This window comes from Bombus fervidus, chromosome 13 (genome assembly GCF_041682495.2).
Source record: "Bombus fervidus isolate BK054 chromosome 13, iyBomFerv1, whole genome shotgun sequence".
Lineage (NCBI taxonomy): Eukaryota > Metazoa > Arthropoda > Insecta > Hymenoptera > Apidae > Bombus > Bombus fervidus.
In genome coordinates this window covers 10,966,184-10,989,144 of record NC_091529.1, presented here as the reverse complement: position 1 = coordinate 10,989,144, position 22,961 = coordinate 10,966,184, and the positions used below count along the sequence as shown (strand labels likewise).

At 36.0% G+C, this 22,961-nt stretch overlaps 1 protein-coding gene across 2 annotated transcripts in view; it reads left to right on the top strand.

The window, feature by feature from the left end:
- LOC139993659 (ribosomal protein S6 kinase alpha-5) overlaps positions 1-22,961 on the top strand; it is a 53,412-nt gene that overhangs the window by 8,562 nt on the left and 21,889 nt on the right. Inside the window, exon 1 of one of the 2 annotated variants that reach the window (XM_072015582.1) lies at positions 3,332-3,906. The exons of the other annotated variant lie outside the window; for it this stretch is intronic. Within the exon in view, the coding sequence (XP_071871683.1) occupies positions 3,630-3,906 (277 nt within the window). The 5' untranslated portion in view covers positions 3,332-3,629. Of the gene's footprint in view, positions 1-3,331; positions 3,907-22,961 lie in introns of those variants that run through there. 2 annotated transcript variants of the gene reach the window in all.

The window sequence follows — 22,961 nt, the reverse complement described above, 5'->3', positions numbered from 1 at the left end:
TAGCCGTTAATAAAGCGGTAATTTAAGTAAATTACGCGGAATCATTATCAGGAAAAGTGAACGATGCTTCGAAGTAGAGTCTGTCATTCTGCTTGTCTCATTAAATCCAGGTTTTGATAGATGAACACTAGAGTTTTCATATTGCAGGAAACTGTAGAAATCTTGCACACCGTGATAGCACTAATGACCATTAGCATCAATCATCGAAATAAAAAGTTAAAATGTTATTTATTAATATCAGTAGTTCTATATTAAGAAGATTCCATAGCAATAATTCGAAATATTTATTTTATAATATCGGTACAATCGCGTTAGATATTTTTCTTCTTTCCATATACGTGAATTTTTTATTTTATCGTTAGGAGTAGTTTTATTGGCGTGTTAAAAGCTTTCGTACGTTCTATACGTTCGTCTCTTTTCGATATATTTTTCGATATTTCATTCTACGTATTTTTCTTTTAATATTCTAGCACCAAATATCGTCAGTGTTATCGTCGATACGATAAATATTTGAAAAATGCGCGAGTAGACATATGTTGCGAATATATTTTTCATCGTAGCATCCGTGTTTCTTCTATCCAGCTAAATAGCTGTTCCTTCGTACGTTTGGTATCGTCGCAGGTAGTTCAAATCGGAAACTCGGTATAATTACTAAAAAAGGAATTACCCAGATTTGTATAGACGCGTTTTAAGTCATAGTGGGTAATTGCCTTCGTTTATTTATTATCAGTTATTACAGTTTTATAACGAGAGACAGGATTTTTTTGAAAAGAGGAAAGGTACTACGTTGGTAATATATTTACCGAAAGCATTGCCGGAAATACCAAAGAAAACAAACCATTTGAAATTCTAAGTAAAAGTACTTAAATTTTCCTAGAAGGCAATAAATGGTACTTTCACTCTGCAGCATCCAACTCAAGTGTTAGTCACCCTAACGGATAAACCCTGGTATATTAAACTTCAAAAATTTCGAAGACCTGTACACTCAGATAATTTTCCTACTGCAAATTTCTCTACCCTAACGAATAAGAGGGATTGCAGTTTGTCGGTAACTAAATATTCCATAACAGTGGTTCTCATTAGATTTGATTTTAATTTCACTTTCAAACTTTTAGTTTTTGTACGTCGTACAGATCGTAAATATCTGCATATCTCAATCAGCGTTCTACAATTTGCTGTTTTAACGAACGTTAAAGTATAAATAAATTTTATGCTACCAAACTATCTTGCGCGGTTAAATATGTATTTCAAGATTACTTTCTTTTACGCTTGCTTTCAACATCTTGTTACAATTTCACTTCGAAGGAAATCTACTAGTCATTGATCAAAGCCATCTTACTATTCTTTTTTATATAACAAACCGTTCTTCTTTCTTGCGCTCTTAAACGTTCGTTTCAATTTCAATCTCGCTCTCAAACTTTCAATTCGTAACAGGGCACGTGTCGATCGATCGGTCGTGTCTCATCGATTAAACGTACGATTACGATAACGATGACCATATTACATCCGTGCATCCGGATGTCGAGCGTTCGATTTCTTGCTGGGGTATCCGGTCGTTTCTGGCTGATACCGAAGGATTTCCGAGAAAACGCGCTATCCACCTATTCTTACCTTACGTTGAACGGACGACACGTGAAAAACACGATAGGTTGTACGAGTTTCGACGTCGAGCAAACGGAAACTTTCTTCTCTAAACGTATGAAATGTTCGATTTTTTTTTTTGGCAACGTTGCGTTAATCGTAGGAGTATGATTAAAACGAGAATCGTTTAGGTAAATGAAGGAATAAAAGAAGATAGCGATACGTACTTTGTTTCCGATGATTTGCATATTTTTCCATCTTTGCACATTTTCGCATATCGACGCTTTTCGTAACTGTATAAAAATCTAATTATCAGCGAGTATTTCGGAGAAAGTTAAATACTGGAAAATACAGAGATATGTGCAAAAGCGTATGAAATATTCGAAATAAAATATACGTTGTAGTATGTGATATCTGGCTAGTTGTTAGTGTCAAATAGAGAAGAAAAATTGAGTGTACTGCTATATAGAAATCGATAGGAGGGGAAATTAGATATGTATATTATTAGCATCGAAAAGGGAGAGGATATTAAATGTAAAAATAAAAATTTATCCAATAATTAAAAATTCAACGAATAATGATTCAGCATAAATACGAAAATACGAAGAAATTGTAGTTTGATATATTTGAGATAATACTTGTTTCCTTCATATAAATAGACACGTTTTCTCGTTCGTGGATAATTAGAATAGAATTAGCGATATTTTTTTTACAGGATTTAGCTTAGCGTGTTTAGGAAGTACATTTTTATTTTTGCTAATTACGTCGTTTTCGTAATTAAATAACGATGTATCGTGCCTCGCGTTTCGACCTTTGGGGGAAACTGTTCACCACGAATTTCGGCATATTCGATACGCGCGAAATCGTAGCGACGCTCGGTATGACGCATTGAAAATAATTGTATCTTCGATAAAGTGCGTTATTCGCCGACCTGGTGCAATCTAGTCGCGTGTCTATCTCGACCATCGCTCGTGCGTTTTATATATAGAATTGATCCGAAGATGGATTGTTCCGTTGGAATTCGATTATTTTTGCAAGAGCTTCCTCCGCGAGGCAAAATACTTGGAAATAAAAAGAAAAGTTGTTGTTCTTTTGTTAAAGATTATTCATCGTACGTAGCATAGTATATATATATATATAAATTTTTTACAAATAAAATTTGTTATTGCAAATTTATATACTTTTTGGTCTAACGTTGTTTTAATAAAAATGGACTCTGATCGTTTCTCCTTGGTGAAAATTTTTAATAAATAAGAAACAGGACGCTGCAGCTAAAATTTTTAAATAAAAGAAACAGCGACTTATTTGCCTGCCAATATTTTTATCTACCGACATTGGTCGTAATTATTCTATTTCTGTATGAATTACGTAATGATTAACGTTAAACGAATGTTTGCTTGGCTGTTAACCAGGGGCAGCAACCTTGCACTTTGAACCCCCATTAGGACGGTCCATCTTTGGTGTTTATTGTTAGTAATTTGGCAAGGGTAGTTGCGACAATCCCCAAACGTAGGTATTAACTATACCTTATTTACCTCGCAGGTTTATCTACACACACTATAGAACTCGCTCATATAAAAGGACCGAACTGCTTGGGGAGGATTCAGTCTTCATTAGACGGCAGAACGAGAAGGTTGTTCGAGTAGTCTGTTCGTTTCTAGTAACCGCTGGAACTTTGTTTTCTACGCTTCTTTGCAAGTGCACGAAAGCAGAAGTATTCGAGCTTGTACGTTTATTCGAGAAAAGAAGAAGTATTCGCATTCTTACTCGAAAGATTCCAACTTCGTTCGATCTGAATCGGAGAAGCCAACTTTTGCCAGTCTGGCAGAAGCGCGTAATATTACGCTGAAGAGAATCTACGATTCAGTGGCAAGAAAATCGTCTTCGAAGAAGAATCTAGACAAGAAGAGATCCATCGAAGCGAATCATGCAACGACTTGTTGACTGACCCGTGGCTGGTCGTGTGCCCTCGTGTTCACTTTGTGCGGTGATATCGCGAGTAGTACGAGTCCGTGTGTGAAAAATTGTGCCAAGTTGTGTGTAAAGTTATGTCGAAAAATTCTAATCCATTGGCGAACGTCATGAAACACCCGGAGCACGAAAGTGGTTATTACGGAAGCGATTATTTCGAGGAGGGAAGCGACATAGAGATAGTCCCCGTCGAGGAGACGGTTGGCGTCGATGACGTCGAGGTGGTGGAGGAGATTGTCGTCGAGGAATATACGGAGACCTGTTACGAGTTCACCAACGGTGACCTCGACCACCTCGACGACGCAGTCTTGGACCAGCCGATTCCTGATCATCACGAGGACGAATCAAACAAAGGTAAGGCGTGATCTTTTCCAAATAAAAGTATATTCACCATATTTATCGATGATTTTGTCGGTTTAATCTGATATACGATCGATCGTGTATAAAGAGAATATAGAGTAAGGAATGACAGTCAACGTATTAATAAAATACCAGAGTATCGGTAGTTGTTATATTCTAGAAAATATTCTTAACGTTGAAATCGAAAATATTTCGAGCATCTTTTAACGTAGTTTGACGAGGATAAATGGAATAACGCTATCGTATTGTAGAAAAATTTTTTCCGCGAGAATTATCGATATTTCATGCGTTTCTTTTAACGTAGTATTATAAGTATAAATGGATACACCGATAGAGACAACGAAAGAGATTCGATTTAATTCAACTTACGAGTTCCTGATTATTATCCGAGATAAAAAATTTAAAAGTTTCTCTATATTTATAATGTTTCAAAGCGTAAGAAATATATCTTCAAATTCTGTATTGTAAAGAAGAAATGAAATTTTTTCTAACACGGCTAGATGAGTTTATACGGTCAGCGTCGCGTATAACCGTGTTTCGATTTCAACGAACATTTATACATAGTCGCGCAGTCGTCGATAATTTGCTTGATGCGATATTTAGATAATCCAACTTCTTGTTATTCGAGAAACGTCGACGCAAACTTTCGCTCTCTCTTTTCTCATCCCGATAGCGGTTCGTTGAATTAAATAAAGCTATAAACGCGTACCCTTGCTACCATAAACGCACGACCACGGAAGAAATAACGCTACCCAAGAAGCAGGTCTATTCTCGGTCAGAAATGCTAGCAAAACGATCATCGGTCTGTGCTATTCTTATCGTTACGAGTATTATTAACGACTCGCGAAGCGATCCCCAAAATTATCCGCAAACGAATCTCCTAAAGATCGAAAATCGTTCTATCGAAAGGCTCGTTCGCGTGCGAAGGGCTGTCTTTCTTTACTCTGCTAACGATCTTAGTAAATAAACTTAGCGTACGGTGTTCGCATTAGGGTAGACCCAATTAGCCACTAGACCGATGGTGTACGGTTAGTGGAATCGATGTACGACGAGGTTGTACGATTTACCAAGCGTTGAAGTCTCTAAGCTTTCGACGCCTGAAATAGTAATTTCGGAAATTGTAAACGAAATGTTCGTATATAATGATCGTAAAGCAAGATAGATTATTTCGCGTTGATTAAACGAATCGGGATTCGATTATGGTAAATATCTCGGACGTAATCGCGGAAAAATGTTGTAATTACAGAGAAACGTAGAGTAAAATTCTTTCGTGTTCTTGGAAATTATGCCAAACATTTTGTTTCGATCCGAAGCAAAACTACGCTAAAATATAATATATTTTTACTTTGGAATAAAATAATATAGCGAACGTAGTACATTGTAACGCTATTTTAAATTATTACAAATTGCATAATAGCTGTTTGATAAATTTTTCCCATTGTTGGGGAAGAGACTAGTTCGGAATTGTACGGTGTCAACTATCAATCGTTACAAGGAATAAAAAATAGAAAAAATAGGAGAATGAAATATATCTTAGTAAAAAGAAATCATGTTATCGAGAAATGTTAATTTACGAATGACGTTTACATTTCGAGATTCAAGAAGACGTTTCTATAAGACGCTACGCAAGTGGTTGTATAAATCAGCGTTACCACTTAATATTTTAATTTACGGCCTCGTTAGATCGTCTTCTCGAACTGTACTTTTAGGTTGGGACGAGTTGTGAATGTCCCGTTGAACGCGTAGAGCTTCGTTCCAAAGGTTGTGTCGCGTTTTCGTGTGCACCGTACTATCTCACAGAGACAGTGAGTCACGCTGTAAGCGTGTACGAACGTCACGTTTAACCCTCTTCTAGTACCTAGAAAGTAAAACGATCACGTGTGGGCACCGTTACGATTTTGAGGCACTCGTAAAAGAGGAATTATCAATGATCGTCGATTCATCTTGTTTGTAGCCGCTTATCTTTTTCTTCTCTTAATTTTACACGATGTTTCGTTTATCCATGCAAAATGCGTTTCTTCGTGATAGGAATTTTCCTTATTTATTTTATTTCTTTGCAACAGTAGGGCGGTAAATATTAATTTTTTATTAGCAAAACTGCGACAGCGTAAAGATGAAAGAAATCGTCGGATTTGATCGCGGGCCAAACGCTTCTATTATTGCAACTGTACAAAGACAGAATCCACTATATCGCGCAACTATATCGCGTTCCAAGTACAATCGCACTTGAAATTAGTTGCAACAAAGCTAACTGAGCGCACTCGAAACGCTATTATCCGAAATGTTATCCGATCGCTACGATGAAATAAAAAACGATTCGTTGTTATTCAGGTTTTTATAAATCAATTTTCCCTCGAACATTCTGCAATCTACGATCTATTATCGCGTCGATGCATATTCGCTCGATCAACTACGTTCGTCCCTCAAATTATACATCGTTATTTTATATAAAACAAATTATAAATTTAATTGCCATAAATACTAATCGAGTACTCGAACAAGTTAACTATTTAATAGCGCGACAGAGTAAAAGTATAGTTACGCAAGAACGAGTTAAACGACGATGTTTCATGAATTTTAAATGTACGCGAACGTTATACCGAGGATGAATATCTTAAGCTCTCTTAAACCTCTCACGATATTCGAACACCTGTTACAACTCCTCAACACCATGTTCCAAGCATCCTGGAACGTCCGAAGGGCGTAACAAAAATGCTTTGGTACAGTTGCACGCCGTAGACACCTCAAATTACCCCGTAAAGAATATTCTCAGCTAAAACCGGACCTCGAAAAACTACATACCCCTAAGCGAATTCAATACTCCGATTTCGAACAAGTTGACGAGACATACGTTTAACGTACAGAATTTTCGAGATATCGAATACCGCAAAGAGTAAATATACGGCCGAGAAACGATACCATACCATAACTGACGCGTACTTTTCCTTGATTAACGCGAGCATAGATTTCAGAGCGTTGGGAGTTTAACTCGTCGATTAAAATATATTTTCGGAAGAAATTTCGTGGTTATTTTGTATAAATATTTCTAGTAAAGTTTATTTACAAATTATGTACACGTTAAATTGGCTTTGATTCGAAAATAAAGAAAATTAATAATTATACTATTGGCGTAAAAGAAGTTTCGGAAATAAATTTCCTTATGGCTGAGAGAGTTCCGTTGCATGGACGTGGGTTAAGTCAAGTTTTGTTTTAAATTTGATTTTTCTTTGGGTCGAAAGTAACCTATTTGGGCGCAATAAAGAATCTAAGAATAAACTTTCTTACGGTGAGAAAAGTCAAGATATGGTGCCTTTAGTAGCTTAGTCGAGCGAACCGATTAGAAGGCGATGGTGCAATTTATCCTGCTTGTCACCCTCTCGTAATTGCAAGCTCGGGAGCAGAGCTCCTCTATTCTTTGAGATATACTCGTATAGCTTGGGATACTCGTGGGACCCTGGTTCCAACACAATAACAATAATTGTGTCTTCAAATTATCGGATCGCTCGAAACGTTTCTAGCGAAACTTGAGAAAAATTTCAAGCCCATGTATTTTTATAAAATTTTCATAGAATCGAGTAATCTTTTCAAATATTGCGTTTGTCGGTGAATCTTTGCCACTCGTCGACAAAATGATCGTCGTTGTTTCGATAATCCTCTTGCCACGTAACCGATTATGGTCGTAGTTTAATTATTAATTGATAGAATACCACGCGACAAAGCCAAACGACGCATCTCCCTTCTAGTCTTCGTCGAAATCTTAATATTCTGTTTTACAAACACATTTTCTCACCAACCAGGAGAGCTAATATTCGTCGTGAAAGATTCGTCGCTAAAAGCGAAGAGGGAAACGCACAGTGAACTTCTATTCCGACCGCTCGAAGAAATTCGACGGTCGACACTCTTAACCGCATGATGCGGTTTTCCGCCCTATCTCGTCCATGTGTGTACGTTCGTCTTCCGTTTTTTCTTTTTCTCCCTTCGCCTCTTTCGCGTGTCTTTTTCCTCTGTCATTTTGCCTTCTTTTTCTCGCGGTTTGCACGCGTACACACTGGACATCGATCCGGCTAACGCGTGACCGACGCACGTACTTACACACTTTCTCATCCGCATTCTTCTCCGAACGGTTTTGCTCCGGTGAAAGAGACGACGAGAGAGAAGGCGATGCATGCAATTGGGTCCAGCTTGCGGGTCAGTCGCGGCTGCATCGTGTTCTCGAAGGACACCCGTGTGTACTGACTGACATCCGTACGCGTCGATGATTCGACCGCCGACTTTTATGCAACTGTCACGTTAACACGTTCAGAAACAAAAATGCGTTCCAACGTACGAAGAATAATATCGTTTATAATACTTAATGGGTGGTATTTAATGGGATTTTTATGCGATTATGAGAATTTAAAGATACACGGAATATAGTACTCTGTGTGATATCTGATAGGTCGTGTTTTAAAATTAAAAATTTAAAAATACAAAATACGTTTAAAGATACTCTGCGTGATATTTAGTAGGCAAGCCTGTCTAGGTCTTAATTTTTTAATCGTGTCCGTAAGAATACGAGCTTGAATATGCGCGAACGACTCGATATCCCAAATACTGAAAAGTTAATTAGCCATTTTTATGGATATGCTTTGTCTGGAAATATTTGTCGAATCGAAACTTGGTTATACAATCTGTTAGCGTGGTTCGCGATCTTTCGAGGCTTCCGCGGCAACGTTGACGGTCGCACTATAGGACGACGTTAGGTCATCGTCGGTAATTCGTCCGATATCGTCGAATACGAAAGAAAATCGAACTTTTCACATTCCACGATTTAATCCGGTTTGATACGCACGCGTTTCGTACTAGTTACCTACTTGAAACTGGAATACTCGATTCTGAGAACTTTGAAAAGTGGAAACATCATCGTGTAAAGTTCAAAAGATTGTACTTTGGCATTTGATTATAGATTCAAAAAGCAACCACGATGACACGGGTTTTATTTGCGGTCAGTTGCGAAACGTTTCGCTTTGAAAGTGTTCCGTTTCTCGCGTAATCGACCGGCTCCTTCGTTACGTTTTTCGCTATGAATTCTAAAGTTACATTGCTGGAAATAATTAGAGGTTCTCCAGATTCGAGGAAATTTACATCGGAAACGGAAAAAAGTCGTGGAAACGGAAAAGCAAGCTTTTCTTGTTCTCTATTTAATCTCGTGTTAATGTCGTTAGGAACGATCGAAGAACATTTGTCGATTATGACGATAAAAAACGCTTCGAACTGTTTCGTATAATGTTTCGTTAAAATCTACATAGTTGCGGAACTTTGTCGAAAATCGGTCCGTAAGACAATTTTAGTTTTCTGGTATTAATCGCGTTGGAATTGATAATTATCGTGGCGTTTAAAGAACCTTGTTCCTCTTCTATCTACGAAATAAACAAAAATTTTATACGAATACACTCGTCGGCATTTATATATTTATCACAGACTTACCGTTATCTCTCTTAGGAAGTTTCTTAATTACATTTTGATGGAAAATTTCGTTTCGAATAAAATGGTTGAATTTTTTTTTTTTTATTATTATAACGCGCAAATATTCCTTAATGATCGTTACGTTGAAACGACATTAAATATTCAGCTAATTTTCAAAGGAATTTTACTTCAAAGAAATAAAGTCCGTTCAACGAGTCGGCTCGTCAGCTGTAAACAAATGCACGTGGCGCCGACAGGGACGCGTGCGAACGCGCAGCATGACGATAAGACGATCGTCTACGTCGCGAAAGATTTCTGTTGTTTTTATACGTTCTATAAAAGAAAAATGGGCAAGGAAAAATAAAGAAGGAATAAAGACAGAGGACCGAAAGAAAAGGCAAAAATTTGAGAAGTTTGGCCTACTCGTGTCTGTTCGCCAACGCTATGCAACTTCGACGGACTGTTTTTTAGCGAAACTGGGTCGAAAATATATACAAATAAAACAATTTCGTACGGAGTGCAATGAGAAAGACCCGAGAGAGGATAGTACAAATCAACGTTACGTCGAAGGAAGATCTTTGCTTATACATATATCTATGCGTATACTTTCGTAATAATAATGACAATAATAATAATAAATAAATTAATACGAAAGTAAATGTAAATATGCAACGGAGGAACTAATATAGAAACGTAAGAAATATAAATAAATGGAGAAAATAAGGAGTAAACAAAGATACAAGCAATATCTCTGGCCTATCTCACGTGCTACAGTACAGGAGACATACAGCTGATGTTGAACGGACTATAAAAATATTAAAATTATTATTTTCACTGTCAAGTAGAATTACTTCCAAGCTCTTGACTTTGAAAGAAAGATAAGTGTTATCTGCTTTCGTTTATTTGTCCCAAATAAGTATAAATTATTCTTCGGCGATTACCTTTACGGTGCATTAAAATTATACTACGATTAGAATAAATATTCCGAAACGTTCCGAAAAGTCATCAAGATTTCAGAAGAATCGAAACTATTCTACAGGAATTTTATATCTTAGAAAGGTTAAGACCTTAAAAAGTTTAATCTCCTCAAAAATTCTATTAGACCGTTGCATAATAAATACCGCTTTCTCACGTGGTCTCGTTTCAGTTATTTCGAGTTCATCAAACATTCAGCGGCTAATTTTTTCGTTTGTCTATCGTTTCGCGCAAATGGTTCTACTCCATAATAAATAACATTCGGCGGTTCGATTTTATTTCGTAAAGCAGCAGCGTTTCACTATTTTTAAAACGCAACAACGGAAGCATCAACTAACAAATAGTTTTCATTGCTTTTATGCCTATAAAAAGAATATACATGTTACGATAGTAGAGATTTCGTAAGACGATAGACATATTTCTTTTCGATATAAGATACAGTTACCTATTGAAACGTTTTATCTCGAAACGATATTTATTATCGCACCTACATACGTATAAAATTATAATTTTTCTATCGAATCGCGTTTGAAATTACGTATAACATTCGTTACACGGGAAAATATTTCAAGTACAGGTTGTTATTATCTTATCTTTTTTGTTCTGTCCTTCGTACGTTCTCAAACGGAATAGTATTTCTTTTCTTTTTTTTTAAACCACCTAACACACTTCGGAAGTTCATTGGTCTTACTACGTGGGATGTCCAAGGTCGTTCAAAATCGTTCACCGCGTCTCAAAGTCCATGTTCAACAGTAACGTATTTATATTTTATACGAAGAGTGGCTCATTGAACTTAAAATAGTTGCACTCTCTTTTAGTGACAAAAAGGTAGTTAAAAATATGCGAATGCTATCGTTAAAACGTGATTTATGCCAAGGTCGCCTTAAATAGCATTTTGAAGTTATTTTTATTTCTAAAGTAGAATCAGGAGAACGTATCATTAAAATACTTAATCACGTAAAAATCTCTTAGCTACGATACTAGCGTAATTATATTTGAGATATTTTAATTAATCATAATATCATAAAACGAACCTTGGTTATATTCTTAATTATAACGTATCGATTACTCCGATTCCAAAATGCGAGCCACTCGCGAAATGTAGACCGTGACCTTGAATTATTTTTTTTTTCTCTCACTTATGTTTTCTTCGAACGTTTCCTCGATTAAAATCTCGTTAAGAATTAAATCGATCGGCACTCGTCCGCGATGATGTCCATGATATCGTTTCTTGCGAAAAGTGTATTCATCAGGTCGATGTAGAGATTCGTTCGTTCGACTAATCTACGATCGTCATTGTTTTCTTAATTATTGACAATGATATTAGAACTTTTCGATTTGCCGATAATCCAGAAAATAAAATAAAGAAGAAACAAAGAGATATAGATTTTACGATGGAAAGTACTCTGGGCTAAAAGGATTATATTAAAAAAAATTGTGCTACAGTTTTTCTTAAGAAGATACCGTCCTTGACTATCTATAACCTTCCACCACATAGATTAGAAGCGTAACACCGACAGTGACCAATTATCGTAAAGAAGAGGACATTCTGAAAGCACTTAAACCGATCGAACGAATTCTTGCATTAATTTGTAATAGGTATAATTTATATCGTAAGAAAGAAACGTGGAAGGCAAAAGCGCTTTCAAGCTTCTCGTCGATGATATACTTTCAGACTATGTGGCTCGATTTACTCTTCCAAATCTCAATACCAACCATACCGAATCATATTTGACATTCTATATTTTTCGTTTAGTGCCTCGGACAATAATCTTACTTTAATGCCCACTTATTTAATATCTTAGATAGTAGTAGACGTTTATTTTTATTCTTCTTAAAAGCCATCCGCCTCGGATAATTATTTCGACGATTTTAATTCTAGCGAATCTTTGATTTTAAGTAGAAATTTCCCTGAAGCAAATCGAACGTTCATTCACCGTAGCAATTAAGAACATGTTCTGTTTATACCTTATTTGTATCAAGCGTTAAGGAAATGAACTTCCTCGTTCGTTTTCCTCGTTCTATTGTTGCAAACAAATACCGCTTTGTCCCTTTGCGCGTCTTATATTATTCGTCTCATAAAATCGGAACACTCGTATCGTACGATCGTTAGAAAGGTGGCAAGTGAATTCAGGGAGCATCGAGCATTATTCTCTGGAATCGAGAGTCGAGAGTGATAAATAACTCTCCGCTTTGTTCGGCAAACGTTGCCGGCACAGATGCATTTCCACGGGTCTCGTAATAAATTTATAGATATTTCCGGGTAATGCTGGCTGACAATGCCGCTGTTTTGCGGTGGAAATATATCGGGCCACGGGCTGGAACGTGTAACGTATCGAATGGTCGAGTCTCGAAAGATGAAATAACGATCGCGAATCTGTCGACTCCGCGTTTTCTACATCTTCTCGTTTCTTCGTCTATTTTTAATTTTGGCCGGATAGACGATGATACTAGTAACGCTTGTTTTATACGTTTCTTTTTCGTTTCTATAAATATCGTAATCGTATTAGTTTTATAAATATTTTCTATCGTCTGGAATTTACTATTTTGTTTCTAAGTATCGTTAAGTTTATTATAAGTAGGTTAATTCGTAGAAATTTATATTTTTCTAAATATAATTGGAGGTATAGTAGAAGGTGTCGTATTTTGGATAATTTATATAGTTTTGTATATTACGTGCATTTTTAAATCTTCGGTCACAAATGCAGAAAAATTCACAGTCTCGTTAGAAATGTTAATGTTTTGCATTTGGAGCATAATCCATCTCTCTTATACAGATATTATAGGAACTAAAGAGAAATAGGTTCCGAAAGGAAGATGATTCTAAATATCTCTGAATTTATTTATGTTGATCGATATTCTTGCTCTTCTCACTGTCTATCGGTAAGACGAAAATCGAACGAATCAATGTCACCAAACTGACGCTACTGCGCGCTGTTTCATATATACAAATATATGTGTGTTCTTCCACCAATATCGAGTAAAGTATTCGCACACCATTGTATTTGTTACAGCATTTATGTACCAACAAATTAGATCCAAGTACATCAAGTTTCATATCGTTCGGTAGTACTTTCGTACGATTGTAAAAACGTAATGCCATAGAAATCAAGTCTGGTGGCTGATAAAAAAATGTCGCGGTTGAAAATTAAGGCATCTAAAAATATCTTTCGTAGCCACTGTATTAACCGTCTTCCTACGCACAGACCCCATAATTAAGCCGCGACAATTTCGATGTAAGAACGCCGCGAAAAGAACACGACTTTCGTCAGAAATCACGAAGCAGTCGGCTCTATCCAGATAAAACTGGGTCGCCGAAGCTTCTAAGAGAGATATCGTTCAGCGAGAACTAGGATCTTCATTAAATATATCTGAGAGCTAGACACGAAGTCAGCCTTGATATTCGGTCTCACGCGATCGATATCGTCGAAGTAGAGTTTCCTTCCACGAGGATGGAAAAGTATCGAACCGAAAACGGCTTTCGCCGAAGGTTAGTCGATGTTACACAACCTCCACGATCGGCCGTTTTCATATACGTATGTACTTGCGTTTCCTGCGTCTCTTTCGCTTTTTTTTTTTATACGTACATATCCAATGAAACGAGCAACGACTAATAATCTACCAAGTATAATTACAACTAAGAGACAGGCTGTGACATAATGCTCGCGTGCATTGCTTAACAGGTGTACATGCCCGTCGTTGTATTTCTCGTACTTTGTTTGAAAAAAGAGAGAGAGAGAGAGGAAAGACGTAAAAATTCAGAATTTATAAGTTTACGATATAGGGCTCTTCAAGATCATCTTAAGGTCAGATAAATGTCACTATGACCTGTGCACTTTGGTATTCTATGAAAATCTGAAATATTATTCCCTCTTTTTGTATATTTCGTCAGACGTTTTACCGTTATTATAGTTTTTAAGAATGCATTGTCGAAGGTGATGATAATTTTATCGAGTTTTCGGGCTTTTTATGCGACTTTATGTATAGGCAAGTCGGGAATTAATAGGTGAAAGAGTATAGCTGCGATCTGTGCTACTTCGATTAGATCGTGCTAGGAAAGTTACAATTAAGAGTTTAGTTTCGATTTTATCGTCGTTGGTTTGGTTGAAATTTGAAATTTTTATGGGATTTTAGGCATCCTGCGACGTGTTCTTTGAAAATCTATGATAAATTTTCATATTGAATCCGTTCTAGAGTTACTAATTACTTCCGCGCTTTATATCTTATTAGTATCTTCAAGCTTTGTCATTCGTGAACAAAAATTGACTCTACAAAAGTGTTGTAACGTTTCACCAGCATTGCAGGTGGATCGAGTATGCTTGTAAGGATATACCAGCGCGTAGTGTTCGGTATCAATGCTTCCTTTAAATCTACGATGAACTTTAGCTGCAATGCTGGCGCAACGTTGGAATATTTCCAAAAGGACAAGACGGAAGTCTCGGGTAATATTAATCGGTTCAGCTCGCTAAGCGTAATATCGATGGTTATGGTCTTTGACTATTTAACTTTTACTTTACTTTAACTCGTTACCGTTATCTTTAGGTTATATACGATCGTAATAGTTATTTAATGTTATACCGCATTCTTCATATTTATCTGTATTAAAGATCATTATCGTTTGACGTATATATCTGAAAAGTGTTACAACTTGGAATACCTTAGTCCTTTGTTAGAAAAACGTTAGAATCGTAAAGCGAGAGATTTCAAGAGCTACAAATGGAAAATTACAAAAATGATATCCGACGATTGCTTCTTACGATATATCCTTTTCGTCAACGTTACGCGTTTGGTAAATAATTTTTCTCTCAGGCTGCCAAGAAATTTCCCAAAGTATTGATTTTAATTTTTCCGAAAAATGTCGATTTCAAAGACAGATTAGAGATAGATAGTTTTATTTTAGCCTGACAGCATTGAAATAGGATTTGGATCGCGAATTTTCTAAACTTTTCAATATCGCACGTAGCTTCTTACTACAAATATCTACGGTTATTATCAACAACAGTTTGATTCTTCGCACTTGATCGCAAGAGTATCGATTATTATATTTTAGACTCTTTTATAAACTTCATGGATTTCTCGTTTATTGCTTAGGATCGAATAGGTTGTTCCTCTTTGCGATTATGTTACATCAAAGTGCATCCTTTTCGCCGTTAAATAACATCAAAATCGGAAACTCGACGAAATTGTACTCGTGAAAGATTTTTGCTAGCAGTTAACGAGTACGATCGACAATTAGCGCGAAAAAGGATATGGAAAAACTTCCTTGCGATCGATCGTTCTCGGAACTGCGATTCGATTCATCCGCGTGAAACGAACAACAATAAATTCTTTAATGCAACCGATGTTGCGTAATCTGGTTTTTGCGCAAGCGAATCTGCATGAATGTTTACGCGGCGATAGTAAACGAGCATCGAGGACGATTGTTACAAACTGTTACACGATTGGTCTTTTTTGTTGTTGTTTCTTTTTTATTCTCTTATATTTGCTTCTCGATTCTTCGTGCGCAAGAATTAATGGCCGATATCGGCGAGCTACTTTACTTCTCGCCTTTTTCTTTTTTTTTTTTTCGCAACTCTTTATGGTTTACGTTACACTCTTTGTTTCGATCATTTTGCCTGTATCGGTTTAGCGACTCGCGTTTAAGAACGCGTTATACTCCTTGGTGTATATGTACCTTTGTGTTTTCGCAACTAACGACAGTATTTATACTGCTGCTCAAATATTTGGTATTAATACTTTGCTGTTATTTCAAAGGATCGGGGGAAAAAATTAAGAAAGGGAGACAAAATGTCTGTGACGAAAAACGAGCGATACTTGAAATAAATTTACGCGTTATTATTATTCGAAATATCCCTGTACTTATTGTTTTTATTAGTATTGTTTATCGCAATTCTCGCCTTTCGACACAGTATGGACTCCGGTTTACGTCATGTTCGGTTCGGTTACCACTGTCTTGCGAACTAATATTTTCCGTAAAAGATAAGGACAGAAAACGTACTTAATTATAACCTAAGCGGTTTCGTAAAAAGCGTTCGATAGAAGTCGCGCTTATGGTTGCGGAAAAGGTTGTCGGCGATCACGTTCACCGAACGTGCATTTGAGGAACGTCTGCATATCCGATAAATGCCCATCGAATCCACGGTGGCGTCGTTGTGCGTTGATATTGATTTGTTGCGAATTTATATTTAGACTCGACGCGAACTTGCCTTGGAACGAGTTATTTATCCTTCGGTGTTTTCCTGTTGAGAGCGTGCTCGCTTACGGGGAATTACACGTCGAAAAGCTTCTTTATCATATCGTACCAGTTGTGCCCGTGCCGTTTATTCATCGATGGCTCGCGTTCGGCCTCTGTAAAATATCAGACGTCGCCCGTTCATTCCGAGTCTATAACGTTTTCCACGTTTCTTCCTTTTCTTTTTTTCTTCGGCAAACAGGTCCTGTCGATGCACGACGAAAACGCGATTGTTACTTGCAATTCGGGATGAAAGGTTCGGTGTTTTCATCAAACATGAAATATAAATTTCTTCGTTATCTCTTTCAATTATTTACGTTATCAACGTTGAGAAGGAGAACGCGAATAACAGTAACTCAATTCGTATTAGAAATTCGAGACTGGTAAGATTGTTTTACCGAAAGGTAAAATATACATTTTTTTAACTATTTTATTCGGTATTTGCGTTATCGTCGTTGCCAAGAATATAAAATAATATAAAGTCACATAAGAGTATTCGAAAGTATAGTATACGAGAAGTGGATGTATCTTTGACGTGAAGTTTCTTTTTAGCTTTATTATATATTGTTATTTTTAGTAATTCTATTATCGTTATTGGAAGATGTTTCAGAGTTGGTTATAAATATTGTTGGAGAAGTGTTTTTGTTGTGTAGAACATTGGCAACTCACAATGGATTTCGTTGTTATCGGATAATATTTCATAATATTACCGGTACGTTTAGTGCCACGTGGGTATGAGACCTACTTAAAGGATTTTCGTTTAGATCAGATTTTTATTTATTACAATATCGCAATACCTTTGCGCGCATTATTTACGATTCGTGACTTTCGCGTTCAACGATTAAGCTCTGTATTCTCATAGATTATTTTACAAACTTCGCGCGACGCGTGACATTTTTTACTTCATTCTGTATATCTTTTTCATTCAAAAGGAATTCCTTTCTGTCGTCTCCAAATGAACGATAGCGCGATAGCTAATGAATTAAAAGATACTTTGAGACTATCTCTGCCGTTTCATCGGCACCGATTCAAACTATTCGAACCGAGCACGGTGAAACCCAAGTCCACGTTCGAAACTCATCGCGATTAATATCGCGGAATTTACATTTTCTTTTTACGAACTCAAAATCTGTTGCCATGGTACTTAATAAATCGAAAAAAGTGACTAGAAACGATCTCTGTTTAAAAATCATCGTGACCGATATTACGAAACTTGTACAAATATCTTCCTACGATTTCCAAACGATCACCGAGACTTTTAAAACCATTTCTCTACGACATCTCTATTAACGGCCTACGTTCGCGACAAGTACTAAAAAATGTCGTGATTGGCAGCATGAAATTTATGCAAATGTCTTCTTCTAATCTCTAAACTGTAACGCTCGACGCCACTTGCAAAACCATTTCCGTTGTTTCTCATCGGCGTATTTAGATCCAACTTACATCTTTATTATTTCGCGTTAATTAAGCAAAAGAATACATTGGTGGTTGCGTGCGTATGGTGAAACTCGTGTGGGCAACGTCTGGTGGGCACGTGTGGGGGTACACGTGCACGATTTACCTGGCGACGACGAGGCAAACGGAGGAATGCGTATAGCGTGTGTAAGGCACAGTACCGTATCAAATAACGGTTGTGCCACGGTAAGCCGACCGTGTACAGACATTTTCGCCGTTTTCACGAAGGGTGTATCGCTGTTCGATCCAATTGGAAATTGTTTCGTAAAAGCCTTGTCAGACGCAGGCTAACGATCGAACAATACGGTGTTTCCGCGATAATTGTTTCCAAAGGGTTAATTGGTCTTTTGCATTCCACAGATCTTTAGCTATGCACAGGAATTCTACGTTACGTACAAGTACAATAATTTTTATTTTTAATTTAAATACGTAAAATTGCATCGTTGCTTTAAACGCCAATGTTTTTCTTCAAATATCGAAAATCCCTGGCTGAAATAGAAAATTTCAGTTTCCTTTGAATCGTTAGAATGTAAAATCGTTATCTACTAAACATTTTCCTGGTAATGTGATTCGATTATCTCGTTTATGCGATATCCTTATAGACCGTAGAATCTTGGAAAATACCGCCATTTTTGCTTGATTAACACAAATAAATAAACGGTACTAAGCGCTGTCATTTTATATCTTTATCTTTCGAATATGGACAATGTGGCGTCTCTGTGATATTTATTATATGCTTCTTATCACGCATAAATTCAGTTCAATAAAAAATCGAACGATCGTAATAGCAGTCTTCGTTGATAATCATACACAAGTGTGGTCTTAAGCGTGCATTTAATCATTCAGTTAAATAGATGTTTCATTCTTTCAAATTATACTTTGAATGAAATTCTACTTTCGATCGAACTGTATTTTCTATTATTAAAAAGTTCGTCGAGTTTGAAGAAACCATGAAAGAATTATTGCTCGTTTGAATTTTATGCTAAACGTTTCGTTGAAACGTTAATGGCTTCTGTGTTTATCGAAACGAAGAAAGCGATTAAGAAATAAAAGTTGCGATAGGAATAAAATATGAAAAATGAGTGTATATAAAAATTGGTTACGACTATTTCTTTGCGTGGAAACAAAGAAGATAGGAAGAAAGATCTTGCTTTAGGTTTAGCGAAAAGAAACATCACGCTGCTTTAAAAGTACGAACGATTTTTCCTTTTCCTTTCTTCGGGTTAACGTCAGTCGCTAAATAAAAGATATCGCTTATTGCTTGTTTTACTTGTCGTTTAGTAACTACTTCGCGCGAAATCGTAGTTATTATCGTGTCTTGTATTTACAAATAGCCGGCGTAGAATTTTAAATATGCAAAAGCAATCGATAACGACTTTGTTCTATAACGAATTTTCGCGGTGAAACTTCTGAAATATCGTTCGAAATAAGTCAACCTTCTGAAAGATATTAGCACAGATGCGTAGATTTAGAGATTATTTTTAATTCAAAGTATAGCGAAATAATATTACACGAATAAAAATTAGTTCAAGGTAAGTTTGGAGGAACGAATGTTCCTTTCGCGAATAATTCATCTTCAAGATCTCGGAAAAATGACAAATATCTTTTTCTAAATTTAGTATATTTATCTCTGAACCACTTATGCCGGAAGCGATAATCATTTTTCTTCTTTCAAATTTAATTTTCATGTTGCGTACGTATTGAAATAGCTGCGTTCAATTTTAGACGTTTTAACATGTCTAGTATTCACGGTGCAACTTTTGAAGTGTAGGTATCATCGAAGATAAAACGATCTTAGGTTTGACTACGCGTGTTTGGGAAGAATTACGAAGTAAAATGTTATTCTCATCCGAAGTTGATCACAGAATTCCAGAAAATCTTATTTCACTCGTATAAAATAATCTCCAAAATGTTAGATAGTTTGGAAATAGAAATTCTCTGGTGTTGGAAATTTCCTTTCTTCTCTTTCTTTCGTTCGTTCGTTAGGAGGAAAAGCTGGTTTAGTCATCGGTTAATCGCTGTATTACTTTCCAATCAGAGACGATAACCAGCAGAGCGATACGATTGACGTAGAAACTTCAAAATGTCACTAGAAGTGTTATGGACTTTAAAATATCTAAACAATTCCACCTTCTTCGTAAATTTTTTTCTTCGTAAAAAATTGAGGACAAATTTGTCGAACTCGGGAAAAGATAACTTACAAAGAGTTCTATTTTTTTTTTTTTTTATTCAAATTTTAATCCGTTTATATAGTTGAAGCACGAACTTGAGGAAGAAGAATAGAAATATGTTACAAAGTGATAAACTTCGAAATATCTAAAAAGTTGTATCCTTTTTATATAATACTACAGTCTCAACATCCTATCGCGTTTCACGTAGACATAAAAAAAATGTCATAAAAAAACAGACGAACATATTTAGCAAAGAAATAAACTAAGAGACACTTAAAGCCTTCCATTCTCCTTATTAATACGATACCGCACGTAGACTGCAGTATTTCATTACCATTTCGATTCACCTTCGTAAAAGAAATATTAAAAAGAATTTTCAAGGAAACGTAAACATCCTTTCCATGTATATTTATATTTATAATGTTATTTATGTATAATAATTATGTCTATTAAATCAATAATATAAAATTTTTTAAAATACCTAAAGTATTTTACTCTCTTTCGAATATGCGACAAAAATCAACGAAAATCTAACTGAAAGTTACAAAAGCTTGAAAAGGAAGACTGAAAGGAAGAAATAAATAAATACACGTAGAAAGACATAATATACCTGGAGAAATTAAATAAGTAAATAAATTTCCATCTCTCCTTTGTGGCAGAAAGGCTGATATCTGTTCTAATGGCCTAATATCTGTTTAGAAGGACTATATCGTCCAGTTGTTCCTGTACAATGGACATCCCATTGTGCTTGAAATAAATCTTAGAAGGGAATATATCGCGTGATATTAAGTGCACGTGTAGTTGCCTTTCGTCTGGCGAAAGAAAGTAGTCGGTCCCGTTACGAAATAGCGAGTGAATGCCGACTATCTGGGTCAGACAAAAGCGGAACTTCCGCGACTATACTCGAGGGCTGCCGAACCGTTTAACCTGGAACATTAGTTCAATTTTTACGCAAATTACACCCCCCCCCAACCACCACCACTATGTTTTTGTCATATATGTACCTTAGAATTCTCGTTTTTATCGTTGCAATTTACGCGTTCTTTCTTCTTTTCGTTTTTTAAGAATAGGGAAAAGAGAGACAGAGCCCTAACTTTTAAGGTTAAATGGTATTGTTTCCAAGTTGGAAAATAAATATCGAAGAATCGTAATAGTAATTTATTTGAATTTAGAAGAATAGATTTGGGATATTTAACCAGTTGGAGATAGAATGTTTGTTCAACTTTATTTGCTTTTTCATGTAAATTATTTTTTACGCCTTTGTCATATTCCTTAGATTTTTCTTTTTATTATTTCAATTTACTCGTGCTCTCTCCTTCTCTTTTAAGAATAAGAGAGGGGGCTGAGAGAGAGAGAGAGAGAGAAAGAGAGTTCTTGCTTTTAAAATAAATTAAATCGCCTTTAGTTTCTTCTAGTTTTTAGTTTTCAACTTTTAATTTAGCGTTTAGTTTAGTTGTATCAATTTTTTGTTAGTTCGATCTAGAATTAGTTCCTTTAATTTTTACACGTTTCTCAGTGCAAATTATTCTCTTCGCGTTTATCATATATTCTAGGATATTTATCTATACTAATTTTCTAATTTATTCAATTTCAAAATACGTACGATCGACCGTGTTATAGGAATACTCAAGTTCAGTAAATTGCGTAAGAGTTGTTTTAAGAATTTCAATTTCAATCTAGTTTAAATTTTTATAATTCCTAAATAAGTCGAATCTTTAGTGTCGTTAGAATTCGATGAACTCACATTCGACAAAAGTCATTTAGAACGTAGAATGCAATGGTAAAATTTCTTTAGTTTTCCAGGAATATTGTTAGACATTTCAAATTTCAATTTGTCAGCTCGTGTACTTATCAAGATATCCAATGACAGTGGTATAAATTTCCTGCAGGCTCTTCAATTTGTTGAGGAAAATGTGCATGGTCAAAGAACTATGATACATACGTGTACCATATATTACCGGTGAATGGTACTTTCCGTTTTGTGTTCAGACAGGGTGAACAGACTTTGTAAGGAATCATAAATCACCTTTGTGAAAGTGTTGTAATGGCGTTGGGTCTGCGTTGGCCGACTACCCTTCACCTTCAACTTGCATGCACCCTTTGTAAGTGCAACGTGCTGTTGGTTTCCCGTATCTATAGCTTTCGTGAATCTTTTACGTCTGTTTGTACTCCCTTTATTACGAATTTTCCTGTAGTGTTTAACTAAAAATATTTCTCTCATTTTCTTCGTTTTCAGCGGAGACACATTCTTTTTATACATAATTAATATTTTTCCTAATGGAATTAAATAAAATTGACTGTTTACGAATTTTACGACAGGTTCGGTAAAATACTTTTTCCCCCAAAATTTGTATCAATTGTCGTTGACAAACATCTACGAGATTCTCAATCGTGCAAAATTTTTTGCAATTATACCAACTTCTTTTTTCACGATAAGATTCAATTGGATAAAAATATTTTCCTAATGAGAAAGTTCTTCCTATCGAAATTGCTTACATTTCTACGGAAAAATATATTTACGCTGTCACAAAGAAAATTTCAATATCGGCAATGTCGCGAGAATCCTTATCCTTAAAATTCTTCGAGGCACATTGTGTCATATTTCCGACGAAAGAGCGTTACCCAATTAAGATACAACTCGTCGGAAAAATTTCAACCGGCCGTTGGAACGAACGAGATTTCTCGGTCTCTTCTATATTTAACCGCGTCTCGATTTTAATTTCGGAATATCGTTTCACAATGTCAGGAACTCGCGGTCGCCTGCTAAACTT